Source organism: Vombatus ursinus, unplaced genomic scaffold, assembly GCF_900497805.2.
Source record: "Vombatus ursinus unplaced genomic scaffold, bare-nosed wombat genome assembly UNPS02014793.1, whole genome shotgun sequence".
Taxonomy (NCBI): Eukaryota; Metazoa; Chordata; class Mammalia; order Diprotodontia; family Vombatidae; genus Vombatus; species Vombatus ursinus.
The window spans coordinates 16,961,261-16,980,699 of NW_020954571.1; the positions used below are offsets into that span (position 1 = coordinate 16,961,261).

General features: G+C 37.4%; 1 protein-coding gene across 3 annotated transcripts; it reads right to left on the reverse strand.

Annotated features, from left to right (window-relative positions):
* Positions 1-2,919: 2,919 nt before the first annotated feature.
* Positions 2,920-19,331, reverse strand: OGFOD1 (2-oxoglutarate and iron dependent oxygenase domain containing 1). Of its 3 annotated transcripts, none has more exons than XM_027869395.1 (13): positions 19,243-19,331; positions 17,162-17,307; positions 13,976-14,022; positions 12,961-13,061; positions 11,795-11,911; positions 10,955-11,046; positions 10,586-10,714; positions 10,209-10,322; positions 9,088-9,167; positions 8,476-8,780; positions 5,874-5,996; positions 5,057-5,115; positions 2,920-3,785 (listed from the first exon to the last, which is right to left on the reverse strand). In XM_027869395.1, exons 2-13 carry the CDS (start codon positions 17,294-17,296, stop codon positions 3,624-3,626), a joined length of 1,464 nt encoding a protein of 487 aa, XP_027725196.1. In that variant the 5' UTR covers positions 17,297-17,307; positions 19,243-19,331; the 3' UTR covers positions 2,920-3,623. The 3 variants fall into 3 exon arrangements, with proteins under 3 accessions (XP_027725196.1, XP_027725198.1, XP_027725197.1); XM_027869397.1 differs by having other exon boundaries at positions 19,084-19,325; XM_027869396.1 differs by lacking the exons at positions 13,976-14,022; positions 19,243-19,331 and having other exon boundaries at positions 17,162-17,283.
* Between the last annotated feature and the right edge of the window lie 108 nt (positions 19,332-19,439).

The window sequence follows — 19,439 nt, forward strand, 5'->3', positions numbered from 1 at the left end:
AACTCACCCAGAGCTATCAAACTCCAATCAACAGGAAAGCATTTTTAATATAGGGGGAGACAATCCAGCAAAATATACTAGGCTTGTAAACTTATTTGGTACCATGATGCAATGATTACTTAAATATAGTTAAAATGTAAATTCAGAAATTGAAGCAGTAAATGACTTTTAACTCAAAGATAAAAAAGGTGCAATAAAGTTGGACCCTCACATTCATGTTGCAGAGTATGGCTTGCTGTTTTAGCAAATCACATGTTTTCAACCATCCTACCACCACTCATACCTCAGCTGCTTCAGAAATCAAAGAACAAGAAACTATATACTATCATATAACCCACAGAAATATTTGTGATTTTCAACATCTTTATTAATGTTCCAGATTTTTAAAAGTAGCAATTATAAATCTGACGATTCAGAGTCCTGTTATCACAGCACTTAAATAAGGCACAAGACAACAGCCTGGTATTTTGCATTTTCCCATCTGGACCCTGCCCACACTGCTCTTGCCTCTAAGCTCTTGATTTACAGTGACTCATTCCATTCTTTGTGCAGTGTAGGGCTCTGCTTATTATGAAAAGATACCATACAATTTTTAAGTTGTTTGTAATATGGTTTAAAATGACTGTATGAACTTGTCATCAAAGTGAAGAAAGGCAGCTATTATGAGAATGTGGTTTCATGGAGGTTGGTGAAGTTTCTTTGGAATCACTTTGCCATTTGCAACATCATCTTCCTCATATGCTGTTTTGCAGCATTTATTTCACACTTTTCCATTACTACAATGGATTTAACTTTTATTTCAGAAGGGAACACTGGTATGGCAGAGATGTGTTTTTCATTTTCTTAACGATTTGGACAAAATTAAAACCTCTTCAAGTGAGATTTCATAGCAATGGGAGACTTGAACTTTAGTCCTGGTGCTGCCACCCACGAGCTATGTAATCCTTCACTTCCTCTTTTGGACTTTGAGTTTCCTTACCTGTAAAGTGAAAGGTGACTTCAGATTTAGCTCTAAAATAAAATGATGGTTGCATGAGTAAACTTTGGCATAATGTAATAAAAAGAGGATCGGGGGTGGGGTGGAGTGGGAGAGATGGTTAAGTTTAAGTCTTTGGAGTCAAAAGACCTGGATTTGAATCCTGGTGTAGCTTGGGCAATTCACTTAACCTTCCGAAGCTTTGCTTTCTTAATCTGAAAAAATGAGGGTATTGGACTAGATCAGTAGCACTCAAAGAGTACACATACACCAAGAGCTAGGTGTGCTATGAAGTATATGAGATTTAGTTGGACTTGTAATCACATGAATGAAGTCTCCTGACTCTCTCCTCTGCTGCAATTCCTCACAGCAAAAAATACTATGCCATGCAAAGGATATAAACAGGCAGTTTTCAGATGAAGAAGTCAAAGCTATCTATAGTCATATGAAGAAAGTGCTTTAAATCACTTTTGATTAGAGAAATGCAAATTAAAACAACTCTGAGGTACTACTTCATAGCTATCACATTGGCTAATATGAAAAAAAGGAAAAGGAGAGGATGTGAAAAAATTGGGAAGTTACTGCATTTTTGGTGGAGTTGTGAACTGATCCAACCATCCTGGAGAGCAAGTTGGAACTATGCCCAAAGGGCAACCAAAACCTTGATCCAGCAATACTACTACTAGATCTATATCCCAAAGACATCATAAAAAAGGGAAAAGGACCTACATATGCAAACTTATTTATAGCAGCCCTTTTTGTGGTGGCAAAATATTGGAAACTAAGGTGATGCCTATCAGTTTGGGGAATGGTTGAACAAGTTGTGGTATATAAATGTAATGGAATACTATTGTTCCGTAAGAGATGAGCACACAGACTTCAGAAAAACCCTGGAAAGACTTGTACGAAGTGATGCAAAGTGAAGTGAGCAAAACTGGAAAACATTGTATACAGTATCAGCAACATTGTGTAATGATCAACTATGAATGACTTAGCTCTTCTAGCAACACAATGATCTAAAACAAGTACAAAGGACTCATGGAAAATGCTGTCCACATGCAGATAAACTGATGGACTATGAATGCAGATCAAAGCATACTTTCTTCACTTACTTCATTTTTTCATGTTTTTTTTCCTTTTGATCTGTTTTTTCTTTAACAACTGTGATTAATATGGAAGTGTGTTTTACAGAATTGCACATATATCACCTATATCAAATTGTCTACCATTTGAGGAAGAGGGGAGGAGGAGGAGAGAGAAAAATTTGGAACTTGAAATTTTGTAAAAATGAATGCTTAAAAACTGTTGACATATAACTGAGAAAAAATAAAATGCTATTTAAAAATACTATACCAAGAATAAGAAATCTGAAAACCAACAGACCAGATAATCTCTATGTGTCTCTTCTAACTCCAAATGCAATGATAATCCTTATTAGAAATATCAAAACCTGGAAATTGAAAGTTAAAAAAAACAACTAAATTTGTATGGGCCTGTTCCCCTAATTGTGCTTCCATGGAAGAGATTAGAAACATAAGATGGACCATCTATAAGTATCTACTATCTATTATAACTATTTTAAAAAACTAAGTCTGGAACTTTTATGTTTATAATTTATACAAGGATATCAAGGGTAACAATGGTGGTCAGATACAATCTGCTCAGTGTAGTGAAGCTCATTCATAATAATCAAAATATGTAAAAGCCACTAACCACAGAAACCTGTGAAGCTCATTCATAATAATCAAAATATGTAAAAGCCACTACCCACAGAAACCTGTGGGTGAATTCTAAAAATGAGTGTACTGGGTACATCCATAATCTCCCTAAAATAAAGCCATCTGGGGCTAGTGAAGAAAGATGTGGTGTTAATTATTCCCAGAGTAGCGTATCTCTTTTAAACTCCAGAGTGGGAAGAATAAGATGGGAACTATAGACTGAAATATTTTCAGGATTTCTTTATAGTAATAATAATAATAATGATGACGATGACGTCCTTGATCAGGACCACCACCTGCTCTAATTCAATATCAAATGGTCATACCTACAGCAAGAAGAACTACTAGATTTAAATCATGCCAGAAACCCAACTCAAAGCAGAAAGCACTCCCATCCCTCTGTACTCCTTTTATTTATATACCTGTACAAGAACTCCTTGAGGACTGGAACTAGTCTCTGAAAATAGTACAGTACAGTACAGTATATATTAGGTATTTAATAAATGTTTGCTCAAGTGCTTGTTGATAGGTATATGGCAAAAACAGGGTCCCAGAGTCTGTAGTAATGTGCACTGATGTGGTTTGGAAAGGACAACGGGATTCAGTACTGGCCACGTCCAGTTTCATTCAGTTCTACTGAGGCAAAGAATCACTGAAGCACTGATGAGGAAAACTGAAGCCCTCCAATACTCCTTTTAAAAACATCAAGAGATAAGTCCCTTAGACTAGAGTTCTAAGCTGAGCATTCAGATTCAGACTGATTAAGACAGGTTAATAAATTTCCCTATTAAAAGAATACTCAGCACACAACTTTAAAAATCCTGATTGGTATGAGACCCTGTTAATATGCTTTGATTCATGCTCTTGTCCCATTTTCCTTTCTGGTCCAACGAAGCATTCCTCTTTCATTTACCTTTGGCACAGTCCAGTCATTCATAGTAGACAAAGGAAAAGTCCCAGAAACCTGTTCTGTCCTGGCCAGTTTTCTTCTGCTCTAAGCTTTGGTGGTTAATATGCTTGACGAATTTTACAGTTTCTCGATCTCTATAAACCAATGCCAATGAATTCTCTTCTGGAGTCACTGTTAGGAGCTAAAACAGGTAAGCAAAGCAATAGTTAGAACAGATAATTTATTTCCCATGTACTCACTTCTTCCCTTCTTCTACATTTCATCAAACATCACTGATTTCTAAAATCAGTCACTCAGAAGATTTGAAAATCCTTTAGAAGTTTTTTCTCTGGGCTACTGTGGGGGTTGATGTTGCTCTGGGTATAAAAATGTTTACAGTCATTACTAGATAGGACATACCAAAAGAAGGCACCTGATGAATTTATTCCTCACTATATGGTTCATGTCCTTTACAAGCTAACTCAAGAGAGGTAGGATATGGATGTTGTTTAATATATAATCTTCTACTGGACTTAACAGCATGTTAAACAGTATGTAGACAACTCAATAAATATTATGTTATAGCATTTTCCTCCAGACTGAGCGTTCCTTTAAGAGACTTGAAACTATAGCAGCAAGACCAAACATAGATGCAGTATTTCCAGACACCTATGGAGGTTCATAAGAACCAAACCTCCAAAATACAGTGAGAGACAGAATAGAAATGGTGCTGGTCTTAGACTCAGAAGATCTGTGTATGAGTCAAAGGTCTGACACTAACTAGCTGTTTGACTCTAATCAAGTAACCTAACTTCCCTGAGCCACAATTTCTGAATTTGTAAAATAGGGATATTTGAACTAACTTACAAGGTTGTGGGGAAAGCAACTGTATACCTTAAAGTGCTACAGAAATGGCAATCATCATTATTTCTTAGTTTCTTCAAGAGCTTTTAAAAAGAAAATCCTGAAAGACTTGTACAAACTGATGTAAAGTGTAATGAACAGAACCAGGTAAACATTGTACATGGTATAAGCAATACTGTGTGATGGTCAACTATGAATGATTCAGCTCTTCTCAGCAACACAATGATCCAAGATAAGTACAAAGGACTCACAAAGGAAAATGTTATCTACATCCAGATAAAGAACTGATGGACTCTGAATGCAGATTGAAAGCATATTTTTTTCACTTACTTTATTCTTTCTCATGTTTTTTGTTAATGTTTCACAACTGTGACTGATATGGAAATATTTTTACATGATAGCAATGTATAAAACTACATCAAATTGCCTACCATTTTCAGAAGAGGAGAGGGAGGGACAAAAATTTGGAACTCAAAATTTTGTAAAATGAATGCTAAAAATTTTCTTGACATGAAACTGGGGGAAAAATATTATTAAAACAAAAAAAATTATAATGTTATATTAAAAAATAAAAAGAGCTAAAAGGAACAAAGCACCAAAGCACCTCACCTCTTCATCTTCACCGTTGGCAATATAGGAAGTAAAGCCACCATATTCTGTTTTCCATCCTATAAAGGAAAATAAAAAACCCACAGCACTCAGAAAACTATGGCTTTTGCACAACTGGGTAACAATTACATTATATATTTAATCTCTCCTGAACTGTTCCCAGCAGATGTATTCTGTATGTACAATGAGAGAAAAGGGGAGGATGATAGTCACCAAATTCATTAGCAACTATGACTACTGTCTTCTTCCTTTCTCTGAATTCCTATTGCTACTGACCATCATGGTTCATTTTCAACCCAAACAGATCTAACAATTAAAGGTAGAGAGAGGAAAATAGTTACTCAGCAGGGAAACATGAAAAGGTTAGAATCTTAGGGATAAGGGAATTTGTGGGAAATAACGAAGGTGTCCATCTCATATTCCAAGTTACTAGATGGGAAGATTGCTTTCTAATGTCTATTTTAACTTTCAGATTCTATGATTCAAGGAGCAAAGCAAAACACTTCTATTATTATTTCTTTCTTTCTTTTTTTTGGTTAGGCAATGGGGTTAAGTGACTCGCCCAGGGTCACACAGCTGGTAAGTGTTATGTGTCAGTCTGAGGCTGGATTTGAACTCAGGTCTTCCTGAATCCAGGGTCGGTACTCTATCCACTGCGCCATCTAGCTTCCCCCAAAACATTTCTATGCAAAGCAAGGCAGAAACTAGTATATGAAAGTCCCTGATCTGAGAGATTTCCTTACAGTGTTATCATAGTCACATTCCTCTGGTAAGACTGACAATCACCAAAGAAAGGTGCCATTTTTTTCCTCCTTACCTTTACAGCCACAGTAGAAAAGCAGGTCCAAGGCAAATTCAGTATTTTTGGTATCATGCACTAGACTGTAATGACCATTCTTCCAATGCCTCAGCTCCCCAGTGCATTTGGGGACACTTGATTCTAAGAAGGAACAAAAAGAGAAAAATGGCTGGAAAACCAATTAGAACAAGAGAAATAATTTTGGAATAACTTGCTGGATAAGAAAATGAAGGCAACAGTCTTAACAAGCCACTAAGGGGAAAACACTTATCAAAGATCTGCAAATTACCTATTGTCAACATAATCTAGTCTTATAAATGATTTTTAAAAATTATTTCGTCTGAAAAGATTCTAGGTAGCCCGTTAAATGTCCCGTAGCTCTATGCATATTTATCAATGAAACCTAAAACCCCTGAGCAAATTCTGTTTTTCAAATCACCAGACTAAGAAATGTAAGCATTTTCTTATAGATCACACAGATTTCTTCCAATACATAGATTCCCATGGAAACAGTTTCTAAAGTACAAAACAATTTTAGAGGTCTCATTTCTTTTAGGACCTAAATACAAGAACCAATGCTTCTTAGCTCTACCTCTAATATGGATGTTTCAAAGATCCATCTTTGGCCTTCTCCTTCTCGGCCAAACGTTTACTCTCAAAACTTCAAGTAACGCCTCTACACAAAAGAATCTCAAACCTCCACCTCAGGTCATGAACTCTTTTTTTGAGCTCCATAACTGCATCTCCAGATGCTCCAGGACATTTCAACCTGTTATGTTCCCCTGGCACCTCAAGCTCAACATGTCCCAAACTAAGTTAATTATCTTTTCTCCTATAGGGGATATTCCTCTTGATCTTCACATTTGTCTTTGGCACCACTATTCATCCAATCTCCCATGCTTGTAAATTTGGGGCTCTTTACTCTTTTTTTTTTTTTTTACCTTTTATTCAACTAGTTACCATGTTTTGTTTATTCCACATCAGCACCATCACTCACATGTCTTCTCCTTTTCCCACTGTTACCATCACAGTCCAGGTCCTCACTATTACACAATTGTATGATGACAATGATCTTCTAACAGATCTTTCTCTACTTTCTCCCACCACCAACCTGTCATTTATACAGCTGCCAGAGTAATGTTTCATAAATGTTGTCATGTTACTCTTCTGCTCAAAAATCTTCACAGGCTCCCTATGGCCTTCTAAATTCAAACTCCGGTACTCAAACTTCAAGGCCCTTCACAATCTGATGCCACCCTACATATTATCATCACATATTGCTACTCTCTAGGCACTCTAGTTCATCTAACTGGCCTCAGTTCCCAAATCAGATATATCTTTTTCCCTACCTCCAGGTTTTTGCTCTCCATTCTATCCTTTAAAGTCCAACTCAAATTCTACCTTGTCCATGAAGTGTTTCCTGAAGCCCTAATCAGCAACAGTCTTACCCTTTCTGCACTGAATCCATCTGTCATGGAATACTGCATAACATAGTTATCTATCTCTGATTTATACTCCACCTCAAATATCTAAAAGCTTCAAAAGTGTAGGAACTATTATTTTATTTTTGTATTTCTTCATCTAGTGTACTGCTTTTCACATAGAGGGCAATGAAAAGTTTGCTGTTGTTATTATGAATATCTTTTTTTTTTTTAAAGGCAATTGGGGTTAAGTGACTTGCCCAGGGTCACACAGCTAGTAAGTGTCAAGTGTTTTGGTCTGAGGCTGGATTTGAACTCAGGTCCTCGTGACTTTAGGGCCGGTGCTCTATCGACTGCACCACCTAGCTGCCCCTATTATGAATATCTTAATGGAGCAGATGATTTCAAGTTCCCTTCTGACTAAAATCCTGAGTTCTATGCTTCAAATAAAGGCTGTTGTCCCAGGTTTGGGAATATCTGAGAGTAAAATCATCTGGGACTTTTTCTTTTTAAGTCCAGTATGTGAAGTGTTTTCCCACAGGCTTTGGAAGACACCTGAAAGTAAGCTACATCAATGGCAGGTCAGAATCCTATTGTTATACTTGTTTAAAGTTGTATTATCCCTTCATCTACAGAGCCACCTTGCTCACTACATTTCGAAGAGTACGGCTTAGGAAAGAAAATAAGTATATGAAGCATGAGGAGAGAAAAGTGATGAATGAAATAGGGGGAAGAATTTCACAGCCTGGTTTAGTAGTTGTTGAAAGTCTAAGCTGAGTTTGCGGGAGCTCAGGTAATGATGTCAAAAGAAGGAGGTACCTTATAATTCAAATCATCAACTATTATGATTAAGAAGAAAGCCATAGGCCTTTCTCTATTTCCTTTTATTTTTGCTTTGTTCAAGTCAGATTACTTCTCCTTCTGGCTTCTCAATCTTGTTTGTAGGTTATTTCCTACCATAATTCCTCCCCCTACAACTTCCTTCTATTCAGATGATAATCTATTTTTTTTTTCCTGTAAGAAATTTTTCTTGGGTTAGAGCTGTCTTGGGCTTCCTATTTCTCCATTCTACAGCTGTATCTTCTTGTACATGAGGCTCATTTCTTTGAGACAGATGGTATATCCCTTTCTTATGTTCTGTGTAGTTCCTAGAACCTCGTTAATGTTCAATAAAGACAGATATTACAAGAGTAGCTTACTATTCTTTGCCTTTTCCTTCTCTGGTTGTAGGGCTGTTTCCGTCTTGCTCTGCTGGCTTGTGTGGCCACCAGCCTCTTGATAGTTTTCTGGTTTGGAAGAAACATGGCTAATCTTTCTGCTTTCTTCTTCATTATCTTCTGTGTGCTCCTCATCATCCTCATCTTCCTCATCTGAAAAGACTAGGAAATGAAGCTTCAGGCCTGTGAAGTTGGACAGCAGCAAGAACAGGGCCTCAGAACGAAATAACTCCATGCAGTGCCTCAAGACATCTGGAAGCTTCTCTTCCTCAGCTTTTTCATAAAACCTGAAATGCAACAGCCTTAAGGTGTTCATCACAACTCCAGGCTTAAAAAGATGCAGGATACATAGACTTGTCACAAATTAAGCACCTCTCCCCAAAACTGAGCATGCATAAGAAGCTACAAAGTGAGACCATTTTGCTTCTTGCAGTCATTGGTTATCCTTATTAACATGATAACAACTGAGTAATATGTCCATATTCATAAAATCAGGCCCTTAGAACACGTGTGTCTTATGACTACCAACAGCAGCAGCAGCATACAAGAGTAGGAATTAATTCAAAGGCAAGTTCCTTAGACAAAAAAGCCTACCTTTTGTTGGGGGGACCTCGTTGGCTCCATTCTAGATCTTCTTTCTCCAAAGCCTCACATATCTCTTCATATTTTTCAGGCTGAAAAACAAGTAATAAGAACAGTTAGCAGAATTCTTCATTTTTCACAATCTCACATTCTTTTTGCTAGTGTGTAACCATTAGGCTATACAAAGAGTTTATTTACTGAAAAATTATGGGTTCAGTTTCTGTGACTTTAAATTCTGTTTAAATGTTCTTCACCCAGTGTATTTTCTCCTTCGGTCAATGAGGCCTGGAGCACTTTAGTTTTAGCTAAGGATCTGAACACTCTGATTTCAGATTTGATTCTACCACTCTTTGTGGGACCCAACTGCTTCAATTCCTTAATCTGTAAAAAATAACACCCCCATAACATACCCCCACTGAATCCATAAGACTGTTTTAAAGGTAAAACTGGTTTAGTTACAACCATTATTATTATGATGAAAATCTTTGTATGATAAAAGGCTCTCTAGGCCATGCTTACTCAATCAACATTTGGTATAAGAAAATCCCAGTTGAACATAAATAACTTGTACAGTGTCTTGGGATTCTGTGGGGAAAGTATACACTAGAGTGAGTCAGGAAGGCAGTGTTTTTAGTTCCAGTTCTCTCACTAACTTTGTAATCTTAGGTATACCATTATCCCTTTAAGGTCCTTTCTAATTCTAGACTTCAACGACTTTTATGATTCACTGTAATGTGATTTTATCCCCACCACCAATTAACACTTATTGAGCTCCTAAAATCCCATAAAAGATGTAATAATACTGAAAAGTATGAAAACCAAAAAGGTAGGAAGAAGGGAGCTTTATGTACAGGAAAAGAATAGCAATAATATTAAGTGCTGTTTCTTTAATTTAAAGAAAGTGAACTGAACATTGCAAATGACCAAAGAACCTTAATCCTACAGGAAATTAAAGTTTTTTCTTATATCTGTATTATCTGATGGAACAATAGAACTGCAGAAGCAGAGCAGCAAAGATAAGCCCCTTGAAGACCTAGTTAATTCTCTATCCACCTTATGCTTATATGCCTCAAAAAGAGTAAGTATGACAACATGCAAAGCAATAAGGTACTGAATACACCTTTTTGAGTCACCTTGAAAAAGTCCTTCAGCAGAATTTCAGATCGCTCCTCAAATTCCTCTTGAATTTGAGCCTGGGAATCAATGTCCATATAGATTGGATTAATCCATTCAAACAAAATTTCACTCTGTAAAGAAATAGAAAATAAAAGGGATGTATCTACCCTAACTTTAATTCTTGGTCAAAGAGTCTGAGGCACTGGTAAAGTACAGTAAATCACCTATTCACAAATCTTCCAATATATAAGTGAATATTGCAATAGTTTACATGAAAAGACAAAAGTCAACATTAGACTAGCTAGAACTCAACAGTTTATTAGGAATAGTCACTTGGAAATTGAGAGAAATAACTGAACCTACTAGTTGTTAAAATAAAGGTACTTTATCTTACATCTCGTGGAATGTGAGGGCTACGAGGTAAAAGGGGCTCAAAATAGCTTGAAGGTCTTGTCTGAGGAGGGCCATGAAACCAGCCACTTACAGACAGTCGACATTTTCCTTCAGATAGAACTTCAGACACCTGAAAGAATAAAATCAGGCACAAATAAGTATTTGAGATAACTACAGAGATTACTCACCAAATCATATATTTTCCACTTCTGTAAAAGTGTGGATGTTATGTCTCAGAGCACCAGATTTTGACGTGAAAACAACCACGCTGAACTCCACATTTGTAGGAGATAGGTACCCACTAAATTATGCCTGATTTTAAAAGAACGTTCACTGATAGCTTGGTCCATTTGTGGCTTGCCATCTTTACCTGGTGGTAGGATACTGGAGACACTTCAAAGAAAACCAAGGTGTTCCAAGAGGGGATGAGAGACTTAACAATCTGCTTCGGCTGGAAATGTTCTACACCAGAAGAAAGCACAACCAAAGGTGTAGTTCACAAATAGCTTTAAGCATTACCATTACTATTTTCCTGTTTAACCGTATGTAGAAGGGAAAATGATTATACCCTCCGAATCCTGAAAACTGTCACTTATTCCTACTTGGCTCTTACGCCTTCAGGTTCCTAAGACACTGAGGAAGTCACGTCCTCTCTCTGGGTCAGTTTCTTCTATTCTACAATGAAAGCGTTGGAGTAAATAATCTTTAAGGTCCCTTCTAACTCCAAATTCTAGGATTTGAGGATCTTAAAATGATAACAACTGTCTTTCCAAAAATGAGGAGAACTGGTTTTAATGTTGGCATCTTCTTGGCTGTTGGTCACATGGAAAGCATCTGGTCATATGGAGTGACCGTGTAAATGAAAGGGATTATTTTTACTCTGTACCTATCCACTGAATAATCAACATGATCATGAAGGTGAGGTGGACTCTATCTTAACTTACCTAATTATCTACCTTATATGTCCTAGGCCAATGATAATTCCTCACATAGAACTTAATGAGAAGATAAAGAGATCATAATCCTAGTGCTTGAACTAACTCTGGAGAAGCCCATATTAATGAAAGAGCTTCTCCTGCCTCATAGATTTATTTCCCTTCTAATTCAGTGACTCGACGAATGAATAGGACTTGCTTAATGGTCACATACAAAAACGTGGAAGCTGAGTAAACACTGAGAGATAAAATGTGAGAGTCTTTTTTTATCTTACCATCTGTACTATACAGGTCCAAGGTACCACCAAGGCTCTTGTCCCAAGGAGGAACGAGATAAAGAATGAAAGCAATTCTTCTTCCCTCTAGTTCATCATCATGGCATAGCAGGACATCTGCAATGGTATACAACTGAGTACCTGGCCCTACTTTATATATACATTTGCAGCAGCTAATCTATACCGAATTTTAATGCCTATGTGACAGAGACTCAATCTTTATTCAAGGTAGGTGGCACAATGGAGAGAGTACTAGACCTGAAGTCAGGATGACCTGAGTTCAAATCTGACCTAAGAAATTTAACAGATATGTAATCCTGAGCAAGTCATTTAATCTATCTGCCTCAGTTTCATCTATAAAATGGGAATAATAATAATGATGTCTCCGCCCCCCCCCCCCAGGTTGTTGAGAGGATAAAATAAGATACTTGTAAAAGTGCTTTGTATATCTTAAAGCACTAAATAAATACTAGGTATTATGATGATCATTATTTTTGAAATTCTGAATTTTAAAAAGTTAAAATAACAGCATAGTATAATGAAGAGCACTAAATTTAGAGTCAGAAAGACCTGGGTTTAAATTCTGGCTCTAAATTTGCTAGCTAGTTGTGTGATTGTGAGCAAGTTCCTTTACCTTAATGAACCTCAGTTTCTTCATCTGCAAAATGTATATAATAGAATGTAGTTGCATCTCATATTCATTTAACTTATGCAACTATAAATACTTTTGCCCACTATTCTACTCAGTGAATGTAAGACATGAATGTCCCCCCAGGTCCCTGATATGGCAGCCCATTTTTTGAACCCTGTCAATACCCAGAACTCTTTTGTAGCCAGAATTGCTAGGAAAGAGGCAGTGATGATACACTGGTCAGTGGAGTGGCAGTGCCTTGTCGAACTGTGGTTCCTATATGACCTATTCTTGCAGTACCTTATAAAGTTCACTTTGAAACTTCAGGTTCTTTGTGCTTTTCCTCCATTCCATTGTAGGAACAAGTGTAGGAAGAGACAATCATTCCCTTAAAACGTTTTGCAAATGCAACCGAGAACAGCTGAAACCTATCTTGGTGACTGAGGTCAGAATTTTCCTATGAAAAAATGATGCTTCCCCCTAAATATACTCATTAGTAATATCCATTAAGGATTTAAACTTTCATTTTTCTCACCTGTATACTCATACTTAGCACAGGAGATATCAATGGTTGATTCCAAGTCTATCTTAGCAATGTCAGAAAGCCATCTCCGGAAATCTTCAAACAAAACTTTCCTAAAAAGCAGAGATATTAATCATCATGTTATGTATAGTCTTTGGTATTCCTCATCTAGGCTACAGCTGTTATTGTTTGGAGGCAAGAAAATAGGCCAGAGGAATTACCAAGTTCCTAGGATTTAATGGGAGTTACTTTTTCGGGAATATTCTTAGTTATATAGTAGACCAAAAAAACTAAATGTCCTTGAACAATACAAATCAAAATGTCATATAATATGCTTAGTGTAAAAATTATATGGATAGGATTAGTATACTAACATTAGGATTGAGTGCAGCTTTAAATTTTGTAGATCACAATATATTTCATAAGTCCTGAAGCTACTAGACCCTTTGGACGAGCAACAGAACCAAAGCCTTAAATGGATTCCTTAAATACCTGCCCCTACTATGCACTGGTAAGATCATTTTCGTGGACTTATTTTATGGAAAGGCTTCATTTACTAAATCTGTGTCTATGCCATTGGAAAGCTTTCATTTTAGCAAAGCTTTCCTTCTTGCAACACTTTTCAATTCTTAACTCTTTTCATTAGAGAAGTCATACAATCTACCTAGAAAAATTCCAAGATCAGTAGCTGGTCAGTTTCTTTGTGCTGGATATAGAGTTTCAGTTTTCTGAGTCTGTAGAATCCTTTGGATATTTTCTTACTTATTTTGTGACTCTGTTTTCCAACTACAGAATGCTTTCTAGAAGGATGCTGTAAATCATGAAGCAATGCTCTTAGGGGTGGGGAACGGCCTCAAGGCCGAAGGTTCCCCATCCCTGCTCTAAATAAAGCTAATATTTTTAAAAGGACACCAAACAAACACAAAGTACTGCAAATAAGCTACAGTTAATCCAGGTCCTAGAGTTCAGGGCTTAGAAAAAGGGGCTCTAGTTTACTGTTACTATGTATTAGGGACACTTCATTTACCTTAAAGCAGAAATGTGAAGTTCGTCTCTATTCTTCAGATCATCTGACTTTTTGATAATGAAAAAAAAATTCCCAGACATTAGAAATACAGGTAAATCATTTTATTCTTAGAACTTTGGTAATATAATTGAAAAACAAAAAAACAAAAAACGGGTTGCCTGAGCTCTCAAGTACCTGTCTCCCCTGAACTCTGCACATAAAATCAATACTACCTAGCTTACTACCTATGTGTTCTGCTTTTGTATGTCTGTCTTATGTTAACATCAACATTATAAGTCCTGTGAAGGCATGGATTGTTCCTTATGTTTTCCTTGTATCCTTAACAGTGCTGGGACACATATAAGATAACCTGGGAAAATAGCTTTAATTAGTGGTAAGAACATGAGTCTCAAAGTCAGTTGGACCCAAGTTTAAATCACACTTTCAATACTTATTACTTTATGGCCACAGGTAAATGGCCATAGATAATAATGTGTGGTTTTCCAGGTTAACTTGTGGCCAGCAGGGATTCCTTTCTATTTGAGTTTGATACCACTACTACAGAGAGAATAACTGAAGAAAACTGGTACCATTCTTCTCATGTGCAACCCTATTTTGAACTGACATCCAATTTTGTATGTGTATGTATACCCAGTGCTTAGTTAGCACAGTGCCTGGCACATGGTAGGTATTTAATAAATGCTAGCTGACTGACTCACTTTTGTTCTCTCTTCCAAAATGGATAATTCTCTGTTTTCTTTCTAATCACTGTGAATTCAGTTTGTTCATTTATTATTCTGGCAACCTAATTTTCCTCTTTTTTTAAACCAAGTTATCATAAAGATGTAATTAGAAAGCTGTTTGACCAGCAAAGAAGGTAGGCTAGTCATGGACAGTCTGTGTGTTCAGATATTCACACGGAGGAAGGTTTAAGCAGGTTAGGTCAACACCTTTGTGCAAGACTTATAGAACATGGACGAGAGTGGCAGAAGAATCAGAAAGCACAGAAGAGTTGTGATCTGCACCTTTGGAGGGAATAGCTATGTTAAAGAAACCAGAGATCCACTGTAACACTGAAGTAGGTAATGATTTATTTTCTATCAATGATGTAAAAATAAAACCCCCCCAAAAAAACAAAAACTAGTTAAAAAAATCACTCCTATTGTCTTTATTCTCTCATTTTTTTTTTCTATTTCCCCTCTAATGACCCAAGATTCCTTTTTTAAGGGTTGTTGCTGACTCTATTTTCTCTAATTGCTTGCTTACTTCACTAAAAATATCTATTCTTAATTCAGCAATGATTTCAGAGATCTAATTTTTCCTCTGAGTACTACTTTAATTGGATCGCATATATTTTGACATATTGTTCTAATATTATTATGACCATTCCTTTAACAATTATATATTGTTCTTTAACCTGCTTGTGATTCGGAATATTACTTAGTCTCCATTTAGGTCTATACATTTTGCGTATGTTTCCTTTATTAACAGTAATTTTCATTATATTACAATCTATAAAGAAAATATTTAATACTTTTATGTCCGAAGACATGATCAATATTTGTAAAGCTATTACTGATGTTCTAAAATAGGTACGTGCTTAAACATTCCCAATGAGAAGCTGCCATAGGTGTTTCAAACCTCATTGCGCCAATGATTTGTTCAGTTCTTTATTTTCTTTGATGCTTATCTTTCTGTTAGATTTAGAGTTCTAAAAAAGAATATTAGTTCTCTACAACTATTATGTAATTACCAATATCTTCACAATTCTGTTAGCTCTTAAGAACTTATTAATAATGCCATTTGGTAAATACATACTTAACATTGTCTTATTGCCTCGATATCCTTAAACTTAACAAAATTGACACTAAATTTGTATTACTGCCTTATTTAAAAATCAGTTTCATCTCTTGCTTTTCTAGAATCAAATAAAGGAAAACAAGTTTTGTCTCAATCTTTCCTTTTCACCTGGTATGTATGCCTTTGTTTTGAAATATCTTTCCTGAATATAGTAAATTGCTGAGTTTTTTCTTATCCATTCTTCCACTCTCTTTCCTAGGGAATTAGTCTATTCACTTTTAGGTTATAACTGTCAAGTTTGTGTTTTCCTCTACAGGAATTGTTTTCTTTTCGGTCAGTACTTAGTCCTTGTGACTTATTTTGCTTAGATTATTTGATTCCAGTCATTTCCCACCAATTCTCCATTCTGTCTTGCTTCCTCATGTCCAGGCCAATTACTTTTAGTGTGTGTGTGAGATTTTGCCCTTCCATTTCTCAGCTTGGATAAGAGATATGGCACAAAATCTGTCATGTTCCTCTCCCCAATCCACTCTCTTAGTTTCAGCAATGTACATCTGCCCATCCCATTTTTATAAAATGTTAATTTGAAGAGGAGTGGGCAGTAAAGCTGTCAGAATAGTAATAACAACATTTATATATAGCAGTTTAGATATACAAAGCACTTTACAAAAATTATCTCATTTTATCTTTACCACAACCCTGGGAGGAAGGTGCTATCACCTCCATTTTACAAATAAGAAAACTCAGGCAGAGTAAGTGAGCTGCTCAAAGTTGCACAGCTAGTATCTTCTTTTTTTTTTTAAAAGGCAATTGGGGTTCAGTGACTTGCCCAGGGTCACACAGTTGTAAGTGTCCTGAGTGTTTGGTCTGAGGCTGGATTTGAACTCAGGTCCTTCTGACTCCAGGTCCAGTGCTCTACTCACCATGCCACCAAACTACTCACATGTATATTGCTCACACATTTATATATATAGAAATTATACACATACATGTATCTATAACAGTGCGTTTATGTCACTTGAACCTTAAAAACAACTGTATGAAATGGCTATTGCAAGTATTGTTATCACTAATCTATAGATGAGGAAACCAGTATAGAGAGGTTAAAGTAATTCACCCCTAAGCCAGATGGCTATAAAGTATCACAGCTAAGATTCAAACCTGTATCAATTAGTTCTAAGTTTTCCTAATCTATGATACTGCATCATGAAGATAAATTAGAAACATACAAGTGAGAAAAAAGAACTATGTTTCTTTTGCTACCATTGTGCCCAAAGTACTAAGCAGTAAAATAAAAACAAGGCAATCACAGTAATCTTCTGAGATTGGTTGAACCTTGTATTAAATGACCTTTTAGGATGAAGATTTTCTAAATTTAAGTGGCATAAATGGCTTGTGAATACACACCTGTTTGAATTTGTACAAATCATTGCATTTCTTATGGAAATCCAAATCCAAAAGTTCCTTCTGAAGTCCTTCCAAGAAAGTCTGGCACTGGATGAAGTTTGGGATCACACAGTGATGGAAAGGCTCTGGATCCATGACTATAGCATCTTTTACAAAAGAAAACATTTAATATTTACCTGGGGAGGTCTGAATGCGATTTAAGGGGAAGTGATGGACAGGAAATAAAACTTCATGGTCTAAAATTCAGAGCAAGAATTGGTGATCTTCCACTTTCTATTCACTCTTACCCTATATTTTGTTTTCTAGTTCACCTCCCACCTATTCCTTGAAGCTCTACCCAGTTTATGCATTGTTTTTTCTTAATTCTTATTGTACATTTATTTATCCAGTCCAAACCTCTCTTTTGACATCCAGTTTTGCAACTCCAACCACTTACTGGACCTCATGGGGACATCTTAAACTTAACCATGTCCAAAACGGAACTTATTATCTTTCCCTCCCAAACCCTTCCCTCTTCCTATCAATGGCACCACCATCCCAGTTACCTAGGCTCACAACCTAGGTGTCATCCAAGACTCCTGCCTTTCAATCCTCACAACCAATCTGGTGCCAAGGCCTATTCCTCACAACATTTCTAAGATATACTCCCTTTTTCTTCTCCAACATTTCCACACCCTTTGTGTAGGCCTCATGCCTAGACTCTTAATAGCCTGCTGGTTGGCCTCTCTTACTCCTTTCTCCTCATTCCAATCTATCCTCCGCCCAATTGTCAAAGTGATCTTTCTAAAGTCCAAGTCTGATCACATCACCCCCTCACTCTTTACCAAAGCCCAGTGGTTCCTTATTACTTCCAGGATTAAATATAATATCCTCAGTATGGCTTTTAAAGCCTTTTATAACCTGGCCTACTCATACCTTTCTACTCTTTTTACATTTTACTCCCTTCTACATAGTCTGATTCATTGATACTGGCTTCCTAGCATGTAACATTCCATCTCTTCATTCTATGCATTTTTCACTGGTTGTCTTCATACCTCGAATTCTTTCTTTTTGTCTCCGCCTCCTTATTTCCTTCAAGTCTCACCTAAAATCTCAACTCCTACAGGTCCTCCTTATATAGTCTACCTTCCCTCTAAAAGTACCTTCTCCAACTTAACCTGTACATATATCCTGTTTGTACCTACCTGTTTGCATGTTGTCTTTACCATTAGATTGCAAGCTCCTTGAGGGCAGACTGTTTTTTGTTTTTCTTTTCATCTCCAATGCTTAGCACAGACCCTGGCACGTGTTAAGGTGCTTAAGAGATGCTAGTTCACTTAGCTTCAGTGTCTTGACTAGTGGAGTGTGTACTTTCAGTCATACAACTAATATTTATTAAGTACCCATTATATACAAAGTATTTAACAGTTGTAAACTCCCTGAGAACAGACACTTTAAACATTTCTAGTGCATCTCCCATAGGTCTTTGCAACATCACGAAGGAGCAAAAAGCTCCTTTCTTTACATCAGTAGGCCCATTACTGGGTCCAACAAGAAGTCTTTTCAGGTTGGCAGGACCATCAGATTAAACTCTCCTGGCATATAATTAGATAACTCAAGGTCACTGGCAGGCAAAGATCTGAGTGGGGCTGTATGAGTTATTACCAATAACCAGGAGAATCAAGGACGGCTTCAGAGAGGAGGTGGTATTTTCAATTCAGTAAGCACGGAGTAAACGCAGGAGATAAAGACCCAGTCTACGCCCTCAAGGAACGTACTATTCCACAATTGTGAACCAGGTTTCGCTTGGATCGTCTTCCCCTCCAGTCTCTCGGCCCAGGCCCCGCCTCTCCGGACCCCGCCTCCCGCGTGCTTCCAGCCCTCCCCCCCACCCCCGCCCCCATCAGAGCTGCAACTGCTGGCAACCGACTGCCCGTGGTTACCGTGGCTGAATCTAGTCCTCCGGCTCCAGGCCTCAGCCACCTGCTTTTTCAGCAACTCCTCACGGATAGCGGCCGAGAACTCCCCTGTCAACTCCCGCTTCCCCTTCTTCTTTCCCTCCGAGACAGGTCCCAGATCCGCGCGCCGTTTCCCGCTCATACCTTTGGGTTGCTTTGCCTCCCAAACTGGGAGGCTGCTACGAGTCGCGCGCCATGCTGCAAATGCGTAGCTCTCACTGATACTACAACTCCTAGAATTCCCCCACCACCCACGAGACGCCCAATGGGAAAAGGAAAGCCGGGAAGAGGCGGGGCCTAACTTGTCCTTGCCAATGGGTGCCTCTGGTGGTGCAAAGTCC